Here is a 22,621-nt window from a genome sequence, read left to right as displayed (position 1 = left end):
CGCTTGATCCCACTTACTATCATATTGTTTATACACATTTCCAGACACGTTCAGTACAGTAATGTTACTTCCTACGATCTTACTGTTACACTGAAATTGTTCAGTCTAGTTCACTAACCGTTTTCGTTATCATATTATACATTCACCTATGTTGACATTGCTGATTGCGAAAGATACACGAATAGTTAGAAATGCCTTATTATGCTAACACCACATGTCGGCTAAATGTAGTCAGTGTAACGTTATCATGGTTAGGGATGGGAATTGATAAGATTTTATCAATATCAATGCCACTAACGATTCTGCTTATCGATCCGATTCTTTAACGATTCTATTATCGATTCCTGATAGCACTGTGTGGAAAAAAGTAGTCATATGCTTTTTCGGGCAAAAAAACCCAAGTGGTTTTATTTGTTTTAAAGCTTACACTTGAGTAAGCAAACTGTACAAAAAAAGTTTTTTATGTAATTTATGTAATAAATGGAACCTTATTGTAAAGTGTTCCCGATTAGTTATACACCGATTAAACGTCCCATGAGTTCAGTGTTAGAAAGATCAGTTGTTTTAACCATTCATTAAAACGAATCAGTTCAAATGAGTCATTAGTTCGCGAATTGGACGTGTCATTATCGGACGTGTGCGCGTTGTGTGATTATCCCGGCGGTTAGGACATCCCACAAGATGTGTCATCACAGAAAACATTTCATCACTGGATAGTTTTTTTCGTTTATTTAAAGTGTGGTTTATGTCAGCTGAATGTGCGGAATGCTTTTCAGAGAAGATAAGGCAACGTATTTTAGCACAATTCACAACCAGCGGTAATTCATGAAAAACAAATCTCCGAATGATCCACATGAAACTTTAGTCTCCCGACCTTACCATCGTGTCGTTTATTTTGATTAATATGTGCGAGGGAGAGAGAGCAAGACAGCGCTTAGTTTTGAGACGGTGTAGCCGCCTTGCTCCGAAGAGAGAGAGTGTGCGCGCGCGACTGGGTCTCTCTCTCTCTCTCTGATCGTTCAGTTAAACATGCGCCCTGTCACAAGCGCAGCACTTCATCTACATTACTCACCGATCAAATAAGACTTTGGCACATGGAAATCAGATGTCACAATAACGTGGTGCCAATCCAAAATAAATAAATAAATATGCGACATAACTTTGGTATAAAAATTATGGTGCAATAAATGAATGAGTGTGTGTGTTCAAATGTACCAAAAAAATAAACTGTTAGTGTTAACCTCCACATTACATATTCGAAATATGCAAGTCTAATGCTGAGCAAACAATGATAATGAATGATGAGGCTCACAGGACAGGAAATCAGAATTACATGGTGCAAACCCTGAGGCTCTAACACACGCCCGCGCACGCGCAAAAGACAGAGGGCAGTCTATTCACCAGTGTGTGTCTCCTGTGCCACATGCATGGGCTCTTTTCATATTAAAATGCACGAGCTACAGCTAACCTTTCAGCCTCGCGAGTGCTTTATCGCTTCAACAAAAGCCACCATCTCTCCGTCTTTTTCTGATTTTCCCTCCTTATTCACTCCGTGCTCCTCTTGTTAAAAATGCATCGGGTCCCTCACATGCTCGATTAAGCCGTTCCCTCCCCCTGTCTCATGCTAAACTCTAATATTGTTACGCTGCATGTAAATAGCTAGCAGGGTAATTTGCCGTGCCAAGCAAGAGCCCCTCTGCCACACACACACATAATACACACATCCAGTGATCACTAGGGCCAAATAGTGTGCCTTAGTCACACTTAGATACACACGCGCGTGCGTGGAGCACCAGGTGAGCACTTCATCGCGTCCAGTTTTAGATGAAGTGGCTGTGTTGCTAATGGGTCGGTGCCATGCTTATGCAAAGCACGCTGAGCTAGCGAAGGGCACACAGCCTGACTTAATGAACGAGAGCGAGAGAGGACGAGAGACACTGGAGCTCAAAACATCTGGAGTCGCTCCTGCCTGGAGCACAACCTGTTGTCTATCCGGAGAGGGATGGGAATGTGAGGAGGAGGAGGAGGAGGAAGAAGAGGAGGAGACAGTAAGAACCATGGGACTGAGAGAGAGGCTGAAAATAGGGTCAAGAGAACGAAGCAATGCTAGTGCCATGGTTTATGGAAAGGCTCAATCAAATTAATATGCAATTATTAATTGATTCAAAAATATATTAAAAAATGTTTTTTCAATTCAATTTCCGACTTAAAAATAATAATTTCACTATTGTTTGTAAATGTCAAAGTGGCTTTAAAATTAAATAAACATAGCCTACTGTCTGTAAAAAAAAGTTAAATATTATTTAAATACCTTTGTACACCAAATTAGTGTTATTTTAGTATCATTGAGATAGTTTTATAGTTTTTATTAATATTTTGAGGGGTTTTTTTGAGTTTCATTTTAATTTTAGTTAGTTTTAATAATTATGAGTTGTGGTTTTGTTTCTAAGTTTTTCTAAGTTTTTTTTACATTTTATTTTACTTCAGTTCAATTTATTTTTCATGCAATGGAAGTATGGTTTTAGTTTTAGTTAACTATAATACCATGTGCAAAATAAAAGCTAGTGTGGCACAACCAACGTGCACAAAGCCATGTTGTAGTCATTTGTCTACAAATCATAGACCAGGAAATAACAGTATGTCAAGGTCAGTAAGCCTCTTAAAAATATGATATAAAGGACCTTTTTATGACATGGCAAAGTTAGTTTGTGTTGTCAAATGTAACAATCCCCCCCAAAAAGTTATGATATTCATGATATTGTCACAAGATGAAGACGGAGGTAGACAGGATCTATTACGGAGTGATTTTTATATTACAACAAACACAGGAATAGACAGAAGGTTTAGCACGTAAATATGGGGTAAACACACACACAACGTGCAAACATCGACCGACAACCAAAGACTGAAAACAGAGGAACTAAATACACAGAGATAATGAAATAACAAACAGGTTTGATGATTAGATGAGTGTCCATGACAACTGTTTACTGGCGGGAAAATCAAACAACAGAACACATGTGACTGATGAAAACAAACTAAAAGTCCATGAAAACAAACTAACTGAACATAACTGTGACAGATATTTAATTTGTCATACTAATACCTTTAAAAATGTAAAGAGCTATTAAACAAAATAAGAATGTTTACATTTTATGAACGTTTGGAAAAGAAGGAAACCAAAACAAATGCATTTCAGACTGGCTTTTTTTTTTTGTTGCCTTTTCAACATTGCGGACATCTTTATTTGTCATTGATCTGAGAACAGAGAACGGTTGGATTTCAGCAAAGGAATGGGAGCAAGAGAGAGCGAGTGATGTAAGAACTGCGGGAATATAACTCATGAGCAGTAAAGCTGGACGGCTGAAGTCAGGGATGCTCATGAGTCGTTAATGAAATGACATTAAAAGTCTGATCTCATCCCTGATATCAGCGAAAAACTGCTAACACCACACAAAAATAACATCCCTCTATCACTCAGAAGCAGTAAACACACACACACAACCCATACAAATAAACGTGTCTTAGTTTTAACGAAAGAACGACAGGGAGAGTTAGACGACAGGAGGCTGCCTTCTCTCTTTCCCGTGTGAGACTTACGACTGATGGACACTGCAGTTGTAGAAGACAAAATCCACGCTGGCAAACTTCTTCCCCGTCTCCTTGGATTTCAGATAGAGCTTCACCACCCTCTTGTCACCTGCCAGCAGAAAAACAGTGAGCTTCAGCGCTTTCTAACAAGCGGATGGAGGCTTTTAAAAGAGTGTGCGCGTCACCTTACCCTGGTTGCGTGTGATGGGAGCGATCTCCCGTGCGGAGGGGGACAGGCAGTAGATGCGTCCCCCCATGATGTGTCCCTCCGTCTCAGTGTAGTCCTCAAACGAACAGTTGACGCCAGCAGCCAGACTGGGGACGTTCTGAGCCTGAAGAACCAGCTGTAGGACCGAACACAGATCAGGAGACAAGAACAGATTTTCAATTTGAATGTGCTTTATTGGCATGACACACACTGAACATTTGTACAAAAGACACCTGGACTTTCATTTCCAGTTACTATCTGGATATTTTTAGCCGTAATGCGTCTCAGTTGCAGTCAGATCACAATTTACTGCGCAAAATGCAAATCCATATTACATGAAAGCTTACATTGCTGAAACATTTCTTTCATTTATCGACATTTATTGAGAGATGATTCAAAATGTTACTTTTTGCATTTCGTTTCTTTCATTTCTTATCTTGTTAATAGGGATTAGAAGAGAAGAAAAGGGGAGAAAGAGAAATTCGAGATTCCAAGTGTAATCCAGTGAAAATGTGAAGATATCACTAAAATCAATCATATTGATAAATAATTTTAAAATAAATTAAAATATTTTATAATTATTTCTTTTATTTTTGGTTGAAAAGCTAAATCATCTAAATCAATAAAAAAAATGTTTTTATATTTTTTAAAAAGGTTGATTTATATAGAAGCTTGTTTCCGCCACAGAATAAAACATTTTAAAATATAATTGCGACTTTTTATCTCACAATTACGAGTTTAAATATCGCAATTCTGACTATTTCTCAGAATAGCGTGATATAAAGTCAGAATTGCGTGATATAAAGTCAGAATTGCGTGATATGAAGTCAGAATTGCGAGAAATAAACTAGAAAATGCGAGAGAAAAAAGTCCAATTCTAAGGAAAAAAGACTGACTTTTTTCCTCAGAATTGGGAGTTTATCTCTCACAATTCTGACTATAACACGCAATTGCGACTTTATATCACGCAATTCTTACTTTATAACACAATTGCGACTATATTATGCAATTCTGAAAAAAAAAGTCAGAATTGCGAGATTTCAATTGTGAGAAAAAAGTCAGAATTGTGAGATAAAAAAAGTCGCAATTACCTTTTTTATTTTTTATTCTGTGGCGGAAACAAGCTTCCTTAGATTCAATTAGGTGAGCAAAAACCAAGAGCAAATTGTCTGTTGTCTTTTTTTATGTTGTGAAAGGACAATAAAACAAACAAGGTAAGAAAAAAAGCCTTATTAATATTACGTACGTAGCTGAATGTGCATAATCTAAACCACCAACGGGTTTTCAATTATCCAAATAATAATCTGATCACATTAAAAGAGATTTCATTCACAAACAAACACACACTTGCCTGAACTTCAGACATGGTGACTGAAATATTGCTGGGCTGGACCGTGAGTCGGACGCACTGCTCCAGTCTGGAGGCGAAGCGCTGAGGCTCATCAGCTCTCTCACAGCGGTCCTTACGTGAACATCTAAACACAAATATTACTCAGCAGGAGGGACAATGCCATTACTATCAATTTCTGAGAATAATCAATCAGGGAGATCAAATGCATAGTTTATTAGTAAGCTGATTAGATTCGGAAAGTAACACTGTGTTGTGTGATGAGGAATGACACCCGCCATCTTGTGGCATCTATGTATTTATGACGTCACGCATAGTGTCAACAAAGCAATTAGCTTTATATTAAAACTAAACAGTCTACAGTATGTCCCCATTCATATAGCCATGTAAATGTGTGTGTATGTGTGTGCGAGCAGCTGTGGAGTCAGGAGGTGAAGATACTCACACACTGTGCAGGACACACCAGCCGCAGTGGGGATCACCAGAAGCCAGACACTCGCTACAGCTGCTGTACTGCTCACAGCTCTCCACCGGCACACGGCTCACCTACAGACACACAAGCCTCGGAATTATTCTCAAAATCCCACTAGTATTTAACACTATGTATTTTTATTTCCAGTTGCAGTTAGAAAATAGTTCCACCTAAAAAAATAATCACTTTCCCCACACAGTATCAGTTAGCTGTGTAATGAGCCGTTAGCTTAGCTATATGCTAACGCCAGATTCTGACTGGAATCAGCTCTAAGTGTCCTGTGATAAATGTTCAAGTTAAGCTCATTTGACAGCATTTGTTGTATTATGTTATATACCACAGAAATTCTTTGACAAATTTCATCCCCCATTTTTAAAAACAGTAAAAAAGGGAAAGAGCAATGGAAGCAAATAGCATTAGCGTCTAGAGCAATTAAAGTTTTTCGTCCGTATATTAGTGCACATTTATAGATGCAGTTTAGTTTTGGTTGTAGGAAACTACTTTTGTTTTTGGCAGACGCTTTTATCCAAAGTGGCTTACTTTGAATTCAAGGTAGGCTATACATTTTATCATGTTCATGCAGGATCGAACCCACAGTTACGGCATTGCTATGACAAGACAGACAGATGGAAAAATCTAATGATCAACCTGCTTGATGCTTTCAGAGTGCTTTGTGAAATCTGAGCACTGCGGCCCAAAACAGAGGTTGCCACATTCACCATCACTGTCAGCAGTTCAACAAACACACACTTACTCATTCACACAGGCATCTTGCATATTACAAACGTCCAACATGGATAACAGCTTGCTGAAACTCGCAGAGAAATATTGAGAGCCACCTACACGTCTACTTTCATATAGTTTCATTCAGCCATCATAATGTCTGACTGGCAATCGATCGGCTCTCAGGAGACTGGCTCTATTCCAAATCCAGACAGCTCCCTACCTAGACAGCATTTTTATTTATATAGGCATCATAGGATGCTTGCATCAAGCTCAAATAAAGTCCAAAGTGGTGGACAAAGTTGTGAGAATATTTTAAGTGCAAAATACTGGGTTTACGTTGTGATTTTTGAAGTTGTAGGCCTAATACAAAAGGACAAAAGGATTAAAAGGAGAAAAAAAGACAAAGAAAATGGCAGACGACAGAGTACTAATGCAACAGTTTGACATATTAAATACAAAGTGTTGTGGTTCTGGTTTTTTGGGCCTGCCATAAAAGAATGAGAGATTGCAGTTCTTTGTGGTAGGGAGTGTTCGGCGTCTGGAACATTTCAATTAAGCCGATTTTCCAATCGGAGAGTTGAGTATTGTGTCCTACCTATGCTCTTTGTTTAAACGTCAGGGCTGGAGACTATTATACAGCAGCCATTCATACGAAAGAGAGAGAGAGAGCTCTCATCCCTCTCTATTTAAACGGCTGAAAGAGAAACCATTCATCTCTCTACAAGAGGAGGAGGAGGAGAAGCAAGGGGTGTATTAAATATAAATAACATCTGCAAAACGAGGCACGAGGCATTTGGGTCACAATGGAAAATTATCTCAATCAGAGAGCGTAGCAACATTCAGTTGTGTTCCAACTCAGTGGGTCTGAGATTAGCCTGGACCCCCCATAAGTTGAATTATTGCCATGACATAATATGTTTGTTTTTCAATAAAATAAAGTACAAATATATAAACTATGATTAATATAATAAATATAAAACAAAGTGTTTCATAAATATTGAACTACTAGATCAAATAAAATACATAATATATAACAAAACATTTGACTAAATATAAAATAATGTAAAAAGAAGAAAATAAAACAAAATAAAAGTTTGATTGAATATAAAATAAATATCACAGTATAGAAATCAAAACATAAAAATGAAGAGTGCCACTACTGATCGCTGACACTTATGCAATTCCTCACGCCTCGTTCCTGATGCCTGTCAGAATTCGAACGCTGTGCACATATAATTGAGGATGGTGTGTTTTCTTTATTCTGTGTGAGGTTTGGACGAACCCACCGCATGTAATTGCGCCATCTGTGCAATTTGGGCCAAAAATTGGTCATGCTCTAAAGGTGGCTGTGATGATCGATGGCTTATTTTTTCATCCCCAAAACACACACACACCTGAGAGAGCAAGTGCACATTTTCCATGAACACGCAGTCCAAATGAATAGGTCAATCCTTTGCCCCTCCCCCCTTAAAATGACACTAATTTAGAAAGAGCAAACTTTCTAGACTTGGAGGCCTTTTCTTTCTTTTAACGCCCCCCTTCCAAGCCCTCCCTGTGCATCTATCTTCAATTTGGCCTTGCACAAAAGAAGAAATGGCAGATGAAACCATAGATCATGGCCAGGAAGCCAGACACAGCCCAGAGGGAGAGGATGAATGGGGGGAAAAAAGAAAGAGAATGAGAAAAGAGAGAGATTCCATGCGGCCAAAACCATTTGCAGGTTGTCTCTTGGTACACGGTGACAGTACTTGTTGCTCCAGATCCACATTAAGCCCAGCTGCAGAAGTGAAGTTCTGCTAATATAGGTTCCATTTCTTAAAGAATATCTCCCACACCAAACATAAATTATGTATCGCCATCAAACCGATGAAAGCCCTGTGGGGTAAATGTCCATGGTTAATCTGAGTCAGGGTGATAAGGTCCCAACACTGTTTCGATAATAAACAGCACCCTGGGATGCAACATCTGCGGTCATATAACTGACGGGACACACCTGTAACACCGACTTTGAAATTATAGTACATCTGTAAAGCCCAAACTTTCAAAATATTCACACCTGCGACTATAAATCAACTGAAACCTTAGTAATATGCCAAGTTGCTGCTTGGCAGCTGTAAACATTCTACAGTTTGACTGATAAATATACTTAATATTTAATTATATATTGAATATTGACGTCTTTAATCATATCGGTGTAAGACTGGAAAAACTGGAAGAACTGGAAGAGAGGAAAACTCTCTGAGAGAACAAAGGAAATGAACATTTGAACTCACTCACAATCTCATCTGAAATGTCTCAGTGCGACTGGTACAAAGGTCTCATTCCCAAAGAAGTAAAACAAAAGGTAATAAAGTTTTTAAGAGTTTAGAGGTAACTTGCACACGGGGGTGTGTGTCTTCCAGACAAATGGCCTCCTGCTCTCAAAAGGTGTAACCTCTGAATGCAGATTCGCATTGTTAGCAGATGTTTCCATGTGAAAGAGGTTTCTGTCTATATAATGAAATGCAGCGAGAGGCTCGGCACGATTCTGTAACCCGGACCAGCCCGTGATGTGGACCGTAAGCAAAACACTTCGCATCATGTATTTCATAATGTCAAGGCTTGCATCTTTTCCAGAGCATTTGATGTTTTGTATCTATTATCTTTGAACTGATTATGAAATTGGCATGATACATTTACCTGACATAATCAATTGTAAACATTTGATTTTATTCTTACTGACTTTTAGCCTGGTTAAAACCAGACCATTCTCAGTTGTAACTGAGTTATGGTCTGGCAAAGCGTCATAGACAAATCATTTCCAAAGGGGCGTCACCAACGGACGTCGCGGATAGACCTAAAACCAGTCAGAGTGATGAAGGAGATGACGTATGCAGAGCGGGGGAGAAACATCTCCGAGTGTTGTTTTTTGCTCGGTTTTTAACAAAAGGGAAACGTTCAAATGGCTTAAAACAGACGCGATAGCTGATTCGAACGAGTGATGTTCGACGGCGGCATCCATCTTTGTAATGTAGGCTACAAAATCTGCTTCACAATCCCAGCGCTGTCGTCTTCGTGTAAAGCCCGCCCCAACGTTTCTGATTGGTGCCTCGATTTCGGCGGATTGGAAATGAGCTTGAATGAGCTCTTTGCCAGACTAACTTTCAGAGCAAATCTAAATTTGCCGGAAGTTGTCTGGGTTTTCCCAGGCTAACTGACTTTGACATTATTTTCAATAAAGAGTTCAAAAGAATAGTCAAATATTCGCACATTTAATGATGCACAGATATCATTAAAACCTTTTCATTTATGGGGTCAGATGAAATAACGAGTTAATACATGAAAAAAATTATTTGATTTAATCAAATTATATTTCAAAATATAATAGAAGACAACTTGAGGCTGCACGTTACAGTGATTTTACCACAGTTGGGGGTTAATTTAACCATGGTAAAACATTTTGTAGCTTATTGCTTTTAAAGCAGGTAAAACCATAATGCATTTTATTCTTAGATCAACAGAATGCTCAAAACAACAGCATTTGTTTAAAATTAAAGTATTTATAAAAGTATTCATTTCTTTAAAAAATATGTTAAATGGTAGAGTACCTTTTCTAGTATCAGGCAAAATTATAAATTGAGTTATAAATTATAATAATATTAAATCAAAACTTTACAATTATAAATAACACCCTGTTGTTTCGCTTCGCTTCCTTTTCACTGATCAGGGTTAACGTCAAGTTTTCATTTGAAACATTATATTTTGAGGTGTGAAACAATATCTTGATGCTTTTTTAAGGGACACGAACTAGCGGTTACTAGAGAAATTGAGACGTGGGTGTTTAAATCTGTCCATTTCTCTCTCTCTGATGATTTCTTGTTCTCTTTTTACTCTCTTCATCAATAGAGTGGCAAAAGACCAACAAAAGAACTGTTTTATTATATCAGACATACTTTCCAAAGCACTAACTTGACAGTATAATCAACAGTTTGTCTAATTAGCGCAGTATGCTGACATTCAGACTCCGCCCCCTCTGGAGGAACCACACGTCACTGCCGCTGAAGACCTGTCATCATATTTGTCCCCGACTTAAACAGATATAATCTACAGCTCCTACTTTAAGCTCAATTTTGATTACATGCTTAAATGACTCTATATTTAGTTTTAAATGGTAGCTTTTGACTGGGTTATATAAAGCAACCTCCCTGTTAACATGATAAACAAGAAATAAAACACAATTAATGTTCAGTATTTGAGTCACTTCATTTTCCAATCTCTTTATTTTACCTCCTATAAATGTCTGTCAAATGCTAAAGCAAACTCGAAATTCCACCCATGTTTCTCACAGGGCAAATATGCGAGAAGAAACGGCCTTCACGGTGCAGAGTGTTATTGAACGCAAGCGCTCACTGCTACACGTCGGTAGAGTCTCCAGCTACGAGCTCAATAAACCTCCTGCTTTATCAATACCAGCACACATTCAAGGATTTGTGTGTGTGTGCAATGTGCATGGTTTATGGATATCACCATGGCAACATCTGGCATCTGGAATGGCTCACTTGGTCACTATGTCACGTCTGGACGATCTCCTCAGTAAGATCACGGTGAGAAGGGAAAAAAGAACAAATTAAGTGTCGCAAAATGACGGAATGGGCAAAAAAAGAGGCTAGCAGAGAAGAAAAGCTAGCAAAAGAATGAAAATTATGAGTGTGAATGCCATAAATAGCTTCATCCAGCTGTGAGGTGAACTGTGATTTGGTTTTAATTGCTGTAAGTGTCTTTCCCTGTGTGGTTGTGTTTACACTACCAGTCAAAATCTGGACACACTTCAAATTCAAAGGGCCCACCACTTCTCGCGGCACAATATGTATAATAATAAATAAGTGTATGTGTGTGTATGTACAGTACCGGTCAAAGGTTTGGACACATTACTATTTTTTATGTTTTTGAAAGAAGTCTCTTATGCTCATCAAGGCTTCATTTATTCGTAATATTGTAAAATATTATTACAATTTAAAATAATTGGTTTCTATTTTTATTTCTGTGATGAAAAGCTGAATTTTCAGCATCATTACTACAGTCTTCAGTGTCACATGATCATTCAGAAATCATTTATATGCTGATTTATTATCATTGTTGAAATGGTTGTGTTGCTGAACATTTTTTTTTGGAACCTGTGATACTTTTTCAGGATTCATTGATAAATAAAACGTTAAAAAGTAAGTCTATATACTATCACTTTTTAGCAGTTTATTACATCCTTGCTGAATAATAGTATTAATTTCATTAAAAAAAAGAAAAGAAAAGAAAAAAATGACAGACCCCAAACGTTTGAAAGGTAGTGTACAAAAGATATGCTGTTCTTTTTTCTTTTTTTTTTACTAATATCACAAGTTATAAAAAAATATTAAGCAACGCAACTGTTTCCAACATTGATAATAAATCAGCTTATTAGAATGAATTTCTGAAGGATCATGTGACACTGAAGACTGGAGTAATGGCTGATGAAAATTCAGCTTTGCCATCACAGAAATAAAATATATTTTAAAGTATTTTAAAATAGAAAATTATTTTAAATTGTAATAATATTTCACAATATTACTGTTTTTTCCCCCTCTATTTTTGATCAAATAAATGCAGGCTTGATGAGCATAAGAGACTAACAAATTACAAAAAGTAATGTGTCCAAACCTTTTTGGAAAGTTATAAGATTTAAAACGAAGTGTCTCTAAACTTGTGACTGATAGCATACTGTAACTGTACTTTTACTTGAACACACACACACACACACACACACACACACACACACACACACACATAGAGTGAACTGAAGAGCTGGCAGTTTCTCCTTCCATCTTGTCACATTGCCTATATTAAGACGTCCGCCACACAAATCAGATTACAGCCAGCTGATACTTCCTCTCGGCCCTCTGATAGAGGAGTACAGAAGAACACTGACCTTCAGAGAGAGAGAGTCGTGTCGAGTTTCCTCACTGTACTGTGTTACACAGAAGCCATGAGGTGCAGCTATGTGAGGAAACAATACAAGCACTGTCGTTCTGATCAAAAGCTTCTATCAGAGGGAGTGATACGCATGTACAAATATACACATGCTTTCAAGCCCACATATGCTCCCACAGCGGACACACACTGGGCATTATACTTGGTGATGGAGCCAAATGCCGATGTTGAAAGTCGGTCAGTCTCACAGAAACATCCAGGTCATATTTCACACCAAAATAAAGAAAGACATCAATAAATAAATATTTGAAATACAATTGTAGTTAAAAAATAAATATAGTACTGTTTCCACTGTGACATTTTCATGGCAATTGAGCACATTTAAGCATAAAATGAAAGGTAGTTTATTACTACAACTAGTGTTGTCAAATTTATCGATATGTGGATATGTATCGATAGCTCTTAAAGTGACAGCAGTCTAATAAACCTGCTGCTGTCTGTCATGTAAATCAAAGAGCAAAAAAACTAAATCACTCGCTGCTCTTGACTGAATAACTTTTGTAACTTTACTTGTAAGCATTAATCTTCATTTTTACAATAAAATAACACTGGATAGTCTTCACACATTTGATTACTTGTCTTTTCTTTTTTGTAATTTTAGTTCAACAATTCAAATAAAGCCTTCCTGTTCTGTGTGTAAGCTATTACACCCAAATTTCCAAAATTATAAAAAAAAAAAAAAAGATATCAAATTATCTGTATGGAGGTATACATGTCAGTTTTCCCTGTGGTATCGAAAATGTTACAGAATATTGATATTTTCCAAAGCATCGCATCGAAGTTGGACATTTCCTGTATTGAGACAACATTAACTACAACTATTATAATAATACAATTACTGTTTATATATATATATATATATATATAAAGAGAGAGTGAGAGAGGGAGAGAGAGAGAGATTATAGTAATTATTGTGTTATAGTAGCCTATATATTCTTATATATTACAGTGATTATAGTAAATATTCTTCCTCATTACAGTAATGAGAATGAGATTTTTTGCATTACAAAGGTGAGATTTTTGAGGTTGAATGCGCTTCAAAAATAAAAAAATAAAAATATTGTCAAAATGCAAAAAAGAAACTAAACCAAATCATTTTCTTGAAGTCCAAAAATAATTTCATATTTCTTTCTTTTCAATTTGATATGATATATGAGGTGGTCACGTTCTTGACAGGTTTCATGAGTCACCCAAAAAGCATAAACAATATCTCCCCAAACTACATGAGCAATATACCAAACTGACAAATCCATTGATGGGCTTTTTCTTTTTTTCAGTAATTCCTCCAAGCCTCAGATAAACATTGTAAAGTTTATCGTCCGAACGGCAGCGAGCGCTGTTTAAATCAAGCTAACGCTAATCGAAGTTTCTTCTCGCTTAGTATGGGACAGCTTTATGTCTTCCCGCGGACCCCAGAGCGGAGGAAAGAGATGCAGGGCTATCAGCAACTTTTAATTAAGTGGGTGTGAATATGGGAAATGGAAAATTGTTCTGTCAACCCGACGAAATGGAGTTTTTGATGTTTGAGGCACAACATGCGCCTCCGCCTGTCGTTTCTATTATCCAATGAAGAGATACAAATGGAGAAAGAGAAAAAAATGTAAGGAGCAAAGGGGGAGGCGGACGTGAACAACATACGGCACATCTCCAGATCAGCGAGAAAATGGGGAAAGAAACAGCAATATCAGTGAACATTGGTCCCTTTTCTAATGCTGTGTGATATCTCTGTAAGCCTGAGGTACGGAAGTCAACATATTAAAATGTGGGGCGGATCGGAACGCCGGATTACGGTGTGATTGCGTTGACGTAAAGTTTCTGTTCGCTAAATTCAAAGGGGAACAATAACATCTCTGGCTTTCACGAAAGAACACCGCTCGCCGTTCGTCCACCTCCTCAAACATAATAAAACCTGGAGGAAGAAATACGTGACTCAGGCTAGAGACGCGACGGAGGCTTGTTAGCCGCTGCTGTTTACAAGAGAGATGGCGAGATGCCTCAGATTACGATAAACAGGGAGAGAAGTGAATGTGGGGAGAGAAAAATTAATGAAAGATGGCTTCAAGGAAGCCGGAGTGATCCAATCACAATCTATCTCCCACGACCGCTGTCAGTTCTCAAAGAGGCGGCAATATCTCAGCGAGACGGAGCGAGGGAGAGAGAGAGAGAGAGGACCCGCTATTTGAAAGAAAATGACCCCTGGGGCATCTCTCCCATTGACTCCTTCCTCCATAGGAGGAGGGCCACTTAAAAGAGAGGGGAGAAAGAAAAGAAAAAAGATAGATGAAGGAAAGAAGACAGAACAAATTGCTTCAAACCAATTAATTTCCACTTCTCTCTTTTGCTCGGTCCTCTGGGTCTTGGTGTGCAGCGGCTACAGACTAAGAGAGAGAGAGAGAGAGAGAGAGAGAGAGAGAGAGAGAGAGAGAGAGAGAGAGAGAGAGAGAGAGAGAGAGAGAGAGAGAGAGCGGCCTGCGTGTGAAACTCATTCACCTCATCCTGTACGTCCAAACCCCACTCCTGCAGGTGGACACAATAAACCAGCAACACATTTGTGGCTAAACTTTACAGATGCACTTAAAGATAATAAATGCAAATGACAACTGTGACAAAATATAGTAAGTAAGAAACAATGCAGGATAGGGCTTGATTTTATCCATTAGGCTTTGATTGTGAAAAGTGGACCATGAAATTGTTTATTTAGGAATAAAACCCTTAAGCTAGGTGAAAAAAAAAAGTTGCATTTGTTTTGAAGTATAAAATTATAGTATTATACTTTAAAGCTATGTACATGTATATAGCTCTATATGATCCATATACATGAAGGATACTTCACAGCATGTACTTTGTTGAGGAGAGGTGTGCTACTACTTTCAAAGAAGTAAATACAAGAGATAAAAACAATCAGACTTACACTAGATATGGCTCGGTTCATATCAGATCTGAATATAAAATAAAACATCTTATTGGTGGGCTCTTCTGACATACAGTAGAAACCATTTTAGTATTATTTATTATATTTTATTTTATGGCAGCTTTATTTCAATTACATTATTTAAAAAACAAATTTTAATAGTGCTCTTTTTAGTTTTAGTTAAAGGAGAACTCCGGCGCAAAATGAACCTTTGGTCTAATAAAACATTGGTACCTAGTCAACCGTTCTCTGAGATTTGTTTTTATGATAATCGAATGTAAAGAGTTTTATCTCTAAAAACTGTTTAGCGTATAACGCTAGTAATGGGGGCATTTAATAAGTAAAAAGAAATCGCTAGTTAATACCACTAACAAGGCTCAAAATAGCCCCACACTAACACAGTAACATAATGAGGGCCCCTACATGCAAAACGAAGCATTGAGAACTTTGTAAGTGTACAGACCGTTTAATAAGAAGATAAAGATAAAGACAGTCCACCTCGTGTATACAGACAGGAGCCATCTTTGGAAAACAGTCTCGACTAATCAAACCACGAACGCCATTCATACAGTTCAGAAGTTCACTGAACTTCATATAGTTCAGCTCACTTAGCACGTCGTTCGTGGTTTGATTGTTTTGACAGTTTTTAGAGATAAAACTCTTTACATTCGATTGTCATGAAAACAAATCTCAGAGAACGGTTTACTAGGTACCAATGTTTTATTAGACCAAAGGTTCATTTTGCGCCGGAGTTCTCCTTTAAGAATAGCATCACTGCTATCTATATGTTAAATATATTCAAAACATTTTAGGGTTTCATTTTAATTTTATTTTTTGCCATTTTCATACAGAAATTGTTAGTAAATTTTAAATATATATATAATATATATATATATAAGAAACGCAAGTAACATACTGAATTAAACATTATATTTTGAAGTACAAAGACTAAAATAGTATTTTAGTAATAGTATAATAGTATAATATAGTAACTATAGTATAATAGTCAATCAAAGCCTGTCTGTATGCTTTCCTTCCATAGCAATGATCTGACCCTAAGGGTTTTACATTCTCACCCGCACGCTGACCACAGCAACACCGCTCTCATCTCCATTACAATGGCTCTCAACCTCCAGAGCGGCAGTTCATCACCCTGTGTGGCCACCGCTAGTGTTATGTGCACAACTTCCTGTAAGAGAAGCACTTCCTCCCCCTCGTTTGTATAATAGTTCAAATATTCTTTCTCCATAAAACCTTCTTTCACAACAAGGCCATTTACAGCTGCACTTAAATCAATATCAGTCCGAGCGCAGAGCGAATGCACACAGCTCCATTTAAAGAACGTTAGCCTAACGCTCCTCGCGCTAAGTTAATGTGTTGAAGGGTTATCAAGCCCGCCCTCTCAACATGCAATCTACACGCCGTCCGTATCAGAGGCACTCATACAGAAACCATCTATACCAATTACAGAACCTTTTCCATCTGAAGACATGGATACATTAAAAACAATTATCGCCAAGCGCTGAGGGATCGCAGTGTTGGAGCAGCTAACGTGTTTTTGTATGTCTAGGCTGTAGGTGTGTGTGTGTGTTGGGAACCATTACGGTAAATACATTCAAAACATTGTCAGTCTAGTTCTTTCTTTTAGAGTCTAAATCTCTCCTTCCCGAACTCTGCTGTCAGCGACTGTACTAGTAAAAGACTCTGGATCTTAAACCTATGGGTCTCGATGAGGTTAAAGGTCAGCAGTTGGGCTTGGTTTGTAAATTACAGAGCGATACAAGGTCAGATCCCATATGACCGGACATTTTCTCCCTGTCTGTTATTTCTGGTCTACATTTGAATGTGGCCCTCGGCCTAGCAAGATCTTGTTCACCAAAAATGAGTTATTGGGAAATGAATATTAACACTTTCTATAAAGTCTGTGTATATAATGCATTGTAAATGTATTCTTAATGCATCCATAATACCCTTAGAATCAGTTGCATGTTCTTGTAAATAATTAAAAGCAGTTATTATACATTATAACACTTACCTATTCATGGAGCCATCTAGAGCGTAATGTACGATCAACAATCATGTTTTATAATGCATTAGACTCTTTAAAGGTGTAGCCATGAATAGGTAAGTATTTTAAACTGTAGCTTCAATTATTTATGACAAAATATGATTACAAAATGTATTATAAAGTGAATCTCACAAGAGCACAGTGACCTATTTAACCCCACAAATAAACAAGAAAGCATTTTTTGCAAAAAAAAAAAAAAAGTCTATTTTAAGACCAATACTTCATTGATCTGTTTACATTTTTTTGACATGACATCAGTTTCAATGCAATTAATAGCAAGTATGCAAGAAATCTCATCCAGTCCGGACAGGATTTATTTTATAAACTGAAATCAGCATAAAGGAAGGACAAACAAATACTACCATGATGTATATTTTTAAGTAATAAAACAATTATCGTAATATTTGAATAATTTATCTAATAAACTAGTATGCTTTTTTTTCAAACTAGTAGTAATAACGACTTTTTTGCAATTTGATAATGTAAATACAGTATTTGTGGCACTACAGTACTGCAAATGTATTATTTTATTTGAGTTTTTATTTTTTTTTGCATTGCAGTAATGATTGACAATTAAATAATACAATTTTTTGCCATTTTGCCGAAATCTCATGTTATTAAAGACAATGTGCTATGCAAAGGGTATTTAAGACAGTATTGGCTATGACTCAACGACAAATGCTAGACTGACAAATGCGAAGACACTCTTCTCAGTGTTAAATAGTATAGTGTTTCTTGAGTAAAGAAAATGAAGTACTTATTCAAACAAGCAGTTCATTATTTACCCTTGAATTGCAAACAAGCAGAGATATACAAGGTCTTGACAAGCTTTGCGACATCAAATCAAATTGCTTTATAATGCATTCAAATATCTTTCTAACGCACAACACAGGTTTCATAGAAAGTGTTGTGAGGGTGCTTCCGGTTCTCTCTCATCTAGTTTACCATGAATACCTGCGGGTTTTTGGTGCAGAGAGGAACAACTTAGCAAGAGCCATCTTCATGCCATCAACATGAACTTCCGTGAAGGTTTCTTACCATCTGTTTCCATTCTAAAAGCTCTCTTACATTTTTCTCAGCATGAACATGTGAATAACGTGTTACATTATTGAAATGCTTGCAATGATTCTGTCACATGTATTTCCTCTTAATCTCTGACATTAAATGGTAGAATAAATGCTTTCATGCCTGGATTTGATCAGGTTTTAAGGACTTTTTGAGGCTGGGGCTGTGCTCTAATCAGAGGCGGTGTGGGCCAGCGGAGTGTGAATGGGGTTACGGTGATGAAGGAAATGCCCTTTAATGAGAGGAAGACAGGAAGCACTCCAATCAGCCCTTAGTGAGGAGAACATGAAAGCACAAAGAAAGAGGCGAGAGGAAAACAAAGGAAGGAGCGAGACGGAAGGAGAAAAAGAGGAGAGAGAGAGAATTCTCCAGCCTTCGGTCTGAGTGAAAAAGGGGGGACGGTGGGGGTGACGGAGGGTTTGGACGCTTTCTTTTCCATCAAAAAAGATCAGAGAAGCCCTTCCTCAATTTTCTCTGATAAGTGGTGAATTACCAGAGGCGCTGCCGCGTGTGTGTGTGTGTGTGGAAAAGTGGGAAGGGGGCCGACACAGTGTCGAATATCACGTGCAGACAATCAGGAGACGTTCCGGGTCTTTCTTTTTCACACATGCTCACACACATACACAGTCTAACGAATTCACCATGTGAATCTGTGCAGAATAAAAAAACAGCACATTGAATAATACACATACTGAACAGTTTTTGTTTGTTTTTTTTGTTTTTGTTTTAATACAGCATCTTCAAAATTCATACATTCATGAAATTGAAGTCCAACCCAGCTATTGTATACACTTATCAATCAAAGTTTGGACACATTTGAATTCTTTTGTGGTTCTTATTATTTGAAAAAAACCTTTCTGATGTAAAGGCTTAAAGTCAGGATGAAATCAAAATTGACCCCATTTACTTTGTTAGCGCACATTTCTAGTCTTGTGGAAAAATTAATCGGTGCAAATTAATTCACACACACAAAAAAAAATTTATATTCGTAATTTAATCAAAATCTGAAAATGTAATTCCCCTCTGGAATGGCCATCCTTCCCTGATGACGTCAGTTTGAAGGCTTAGGTAGACAGTGAGCTGAATGGAACGCCTCCTTTTCTAGATCCAATCAATAGGCTATATGCACGCATAACTTCCGCCTTTGACGCAAGGCTGCTCTTCAGTTTCCGGTTGGGGAGATTTAAAGCGGAGGAAAACGGGATTATGGCAGAGTCTTCAAAATTTCCTGTCCTCCCGTCTTTGAAACCAAACTTTCATACGTTTAGATGTCATTTTATATATATATATATATATATATAGTTATGTTTATTTAATATAATAAAGCAAATAAGCATAAACAAAATGAGGGGTGGCTGTTTTGTCTGTTTTTGTAACTAACGTTCCTTTAGTATAGCCAAAGAGTATAGAAGCCAATATAAATTCTCGGTATTCGGCGGAAGTAATACAGCATTCTTAGACCTTCACCAGAAATACGTCATGCACCGCCGTGCATAGAGCCTATTCCCAGAGGGAAAAACCAAGCCACGCCCTATATTTTTCTCATTCAATATTCCGTTTCACTCGTCACAATACTGAGGTAAAGTCTGCCGCAACGTCCGGTTCACACAGACTTTAAATGCTTGGAATTAGTTAGAAGATAAATAAATTGTGCCTGCATATACATTTCTTTACAAAAAAATTATTAAAATACATTTCTTTTAATGTATGTAGACAAATGTCTCAACATAATCATAATTATAAAAAAAAAAACAAATAATAATAACAAAGGTTGTAAAAATAGGCTATACGTTCTGTTAAAATTCATGTTGGACAAAATACATACTAAAGCTAATTTTAGTGTAAAAAAGCCTATATTGTTTCAAAATAAACTACTTTTACAAGCATTAGTTTTCCCCCCATAAAAACTAACTCGATTTAAAATTCAAATTAAAAAAAGGATAGGTTGAACCAGATGACAATGGAAAGGCCACCAACAAGTGCTCTTGTGCAGTAAACATTTCCAGGATCTCAAAAAGACAAAAGACATGGGTTTGATTCCCAGGAAATGCAGGAACTGATAGAATGTAAGCCTTAAAATGCAACATACAGTGAGTCACTTTGGATAAAAGCGTCAGTCAAATGCATAAATGTAAAAATCAAGGCGAACAATGGGCTACACTGAACTTAAGAATCTAAATCCTCATACGTCCATTCGTGTTATATCAACCAAGTGTTTGGAAAACGTGTCTCTTCATTTTCATTCTCTGTGTGTTTTCCTTTTCTCTTTGGGGACTCATGTGCGTGACCAAACCACACAGCTTGTCCGTTGGGCTCCTCAGAACATTCTAGCCAGCCAAATAAAACACGTCGACCATCACAAACAGCACACTCCCTGAAGTCTTACCTCTTTCTCTGTGAGCGTGTAGATGTATTGATGGTCAGGGCTGAACAGCATGTCCCTCAAAATTGGCTTCCCTTCGCTCACCACTACGTTCTCATACAGCAGTGCAGGCTGGGTAATGGAGTTCACCAAGATCTGAAAGAAACAAAGAAGATATACGTTGAATATTAAAGATCAAATATACTTTGGATTTGTGCAATTTGGCTGTGTTCTGATTTGCTGTTCACTTTGTGCAGCATTCTGGCTTTTAGAAGGTCGAAAAAAAATGGATTTATAATGAAAATTGAATGAATTTGGTGTCTCTCTAAGCTGCATAATATATCCATTAACTCCGCTGCCTTCACATCAATGCTTAAAAGGGAGTAACAGCGGCCTCGGCCGATGATAAACAAATGCATCTTGGTCAATAATAAACGCAGCATCTCTTTTTGTTTGGCCCACCATAGCATCAGCCAGAACTATACCCTGGCCTTATTGATGCAGGGTCAGGGGAGCGTGACCTCAGCATCCCGTGGTGTTTCAGGGCCTAATGATGTGCTCGTCTCCGGTGCCGTGTCCCGCTGATTAATGACCGTCCCCTTCGCCGAGCGCCATGGGAGCGCATTACCTGGGCCCTCTGACACCACCCCATTGCTAATGAAGAGAGCGCCTGCAGCACCGGAGTACACTAGAGCACCGTCCGACCCACTTACAAAAACACAAAAGCTGGTAAAGCAGTTCGGTTTTCCTCAGAAAGGTCCACAGCACAGAGGGAGTGTTCAGCCGCCCACACCTGGGAGTCAGTGTGGCCTATCTGGGTCGAACCCTGCAGCTGGTTCAAGAGAACTAAAATTACATCTACAAACATCTGAAAATAGAGTGAACTTAATCAGCAGTTCTGTTCTTTAACTAAAACCCAAAGCTGTGCAACGTGGCCTCATGTAAACTGCCACATTTATAGAACAACATTTTATATGGGCAAAACAAATCAATTTATATAAGTGTTGGGGGTAAGTTACGTACTCAGATTACTTTGTATAAGTAACTAGTAAAGTAATAGATTACTTTTAAATTTACAACAAAATATCTGAGTTACTTTTTCAAATAAGTAGTGCATGTTACTTTGTTTTCCCATTTATTGACTGACAGCTCTCTTTTCCCCATGCTGAGAGAAATTATGAGTGCGTTGTGTACGCTGCGAAAACATGACGGTTATTGTAGTTGTAGACTAAATGTGAACATGCATTTACTAATCTCACTTGCACAACAACAGATATAGTAGCCTATTCCTCAACATGAATAACAACAGTGTGATGCAAACTCAGAATATTATGCAAACCTGCAATAATTCAATGTTTAATATCACAAATGTATTTAATCTCACTTTATTAACCAATGTCTTTGCTGCTGACCTTCGATGACCCAATTCAATCATACTAAAAAGCAAAAAATGACTTTAGATCACATCACATTTGTGTTCTTCTCCAAAGCTGAAAGATTTGTTTAAGCTGCTCCCTCTCTATACAGGCGTGAATTTGCATTTCCTTCAGCCTGGGGCTTGTTCATTTTACTGAAAGGGCCTTTACATTTTACAGTCAATTTTTTGGGGGGTAATTAAAAAACAAGCAAGCAAGCCCAGCCAAAATGAGAAAGAGTAACATAACGCATTTAGTAACGCAATTAGTTCCTTTTTTAGGGAGTAACACAATATTGTAATGCATTACTTTTAAAAGTCATTCCTGAACAAAATATTTATTAAACCAAAACACAAATAGTGAAGAATGTTTAAGTAGTGAATAACAAATGACAACTAATATGATTTAAAATACGCAGATACATTAGATTTTAAAGCTGGTATGTACAAATGAAA

The 22,621-nt window shown here is 37.5% G+C and overlaps 1 protein-coding gene across 1 annotated transcript in view; it reads right to left on the bottom strand.

Annotated features, from left to right (window-relative positions):
- plxna1a (plexin A1a) overlaps positions 1 to 22,621 on the bottom strand; it is a 223,005-nt gene that overhangs the window by 99,376 nt on the left and 101,008 nt on the right. Inside the window, exons 4-8 of the mRNA XM_056257929.1 lie at positions 20,776 to 20,907; positions 5,593 to 5,693; positions 5,151 to 5,274; positions 3,782 to 3,935; positions 3,601 to 3,700 (exon numbers count right to left, since the gene is read on the bottom strand). Of these exons, the coding sequence (XP_056113904.1) occupies positions 3,601 to 3,700; positions 3,782 to 3,935; positions 5,151 to 5,274; positions 5,593 to 5,693; positions 20,776 to 20,907 (611 nt within the window). The remainder of the gene's footprint in view (positions 1 to 3,600; positions 3,701 to 3,781; positions 3,936 to 5,150; positions 5,275 to 5,592; positions 5,694 to 20,775; positions 20,908 to 22,621) is intronic.

This window comes from Rhinichthys klamathensis, unplaced genomic scaffold (genome assembly GCF_029890125.1).
Source record: "Rhinichthys klamathensis goyatoka isolate OS25496 unplaced genomic scaffold, OSU_Roscu_1.1 h1tg000147l_1, whole genome shotgun sequence".
In the NCBI taxonomy this organism is placed as follows: domain Eukaryota; kingdom Metazoa; phylum Chordata; class Actinopteri; order Cypriniformes; family Leuciscidae; genus Rhinichthys; species Rhinichthys klamathensis.
This window is presented reverse-complemented; position numbering and strand designations above follow the sequence as displayed.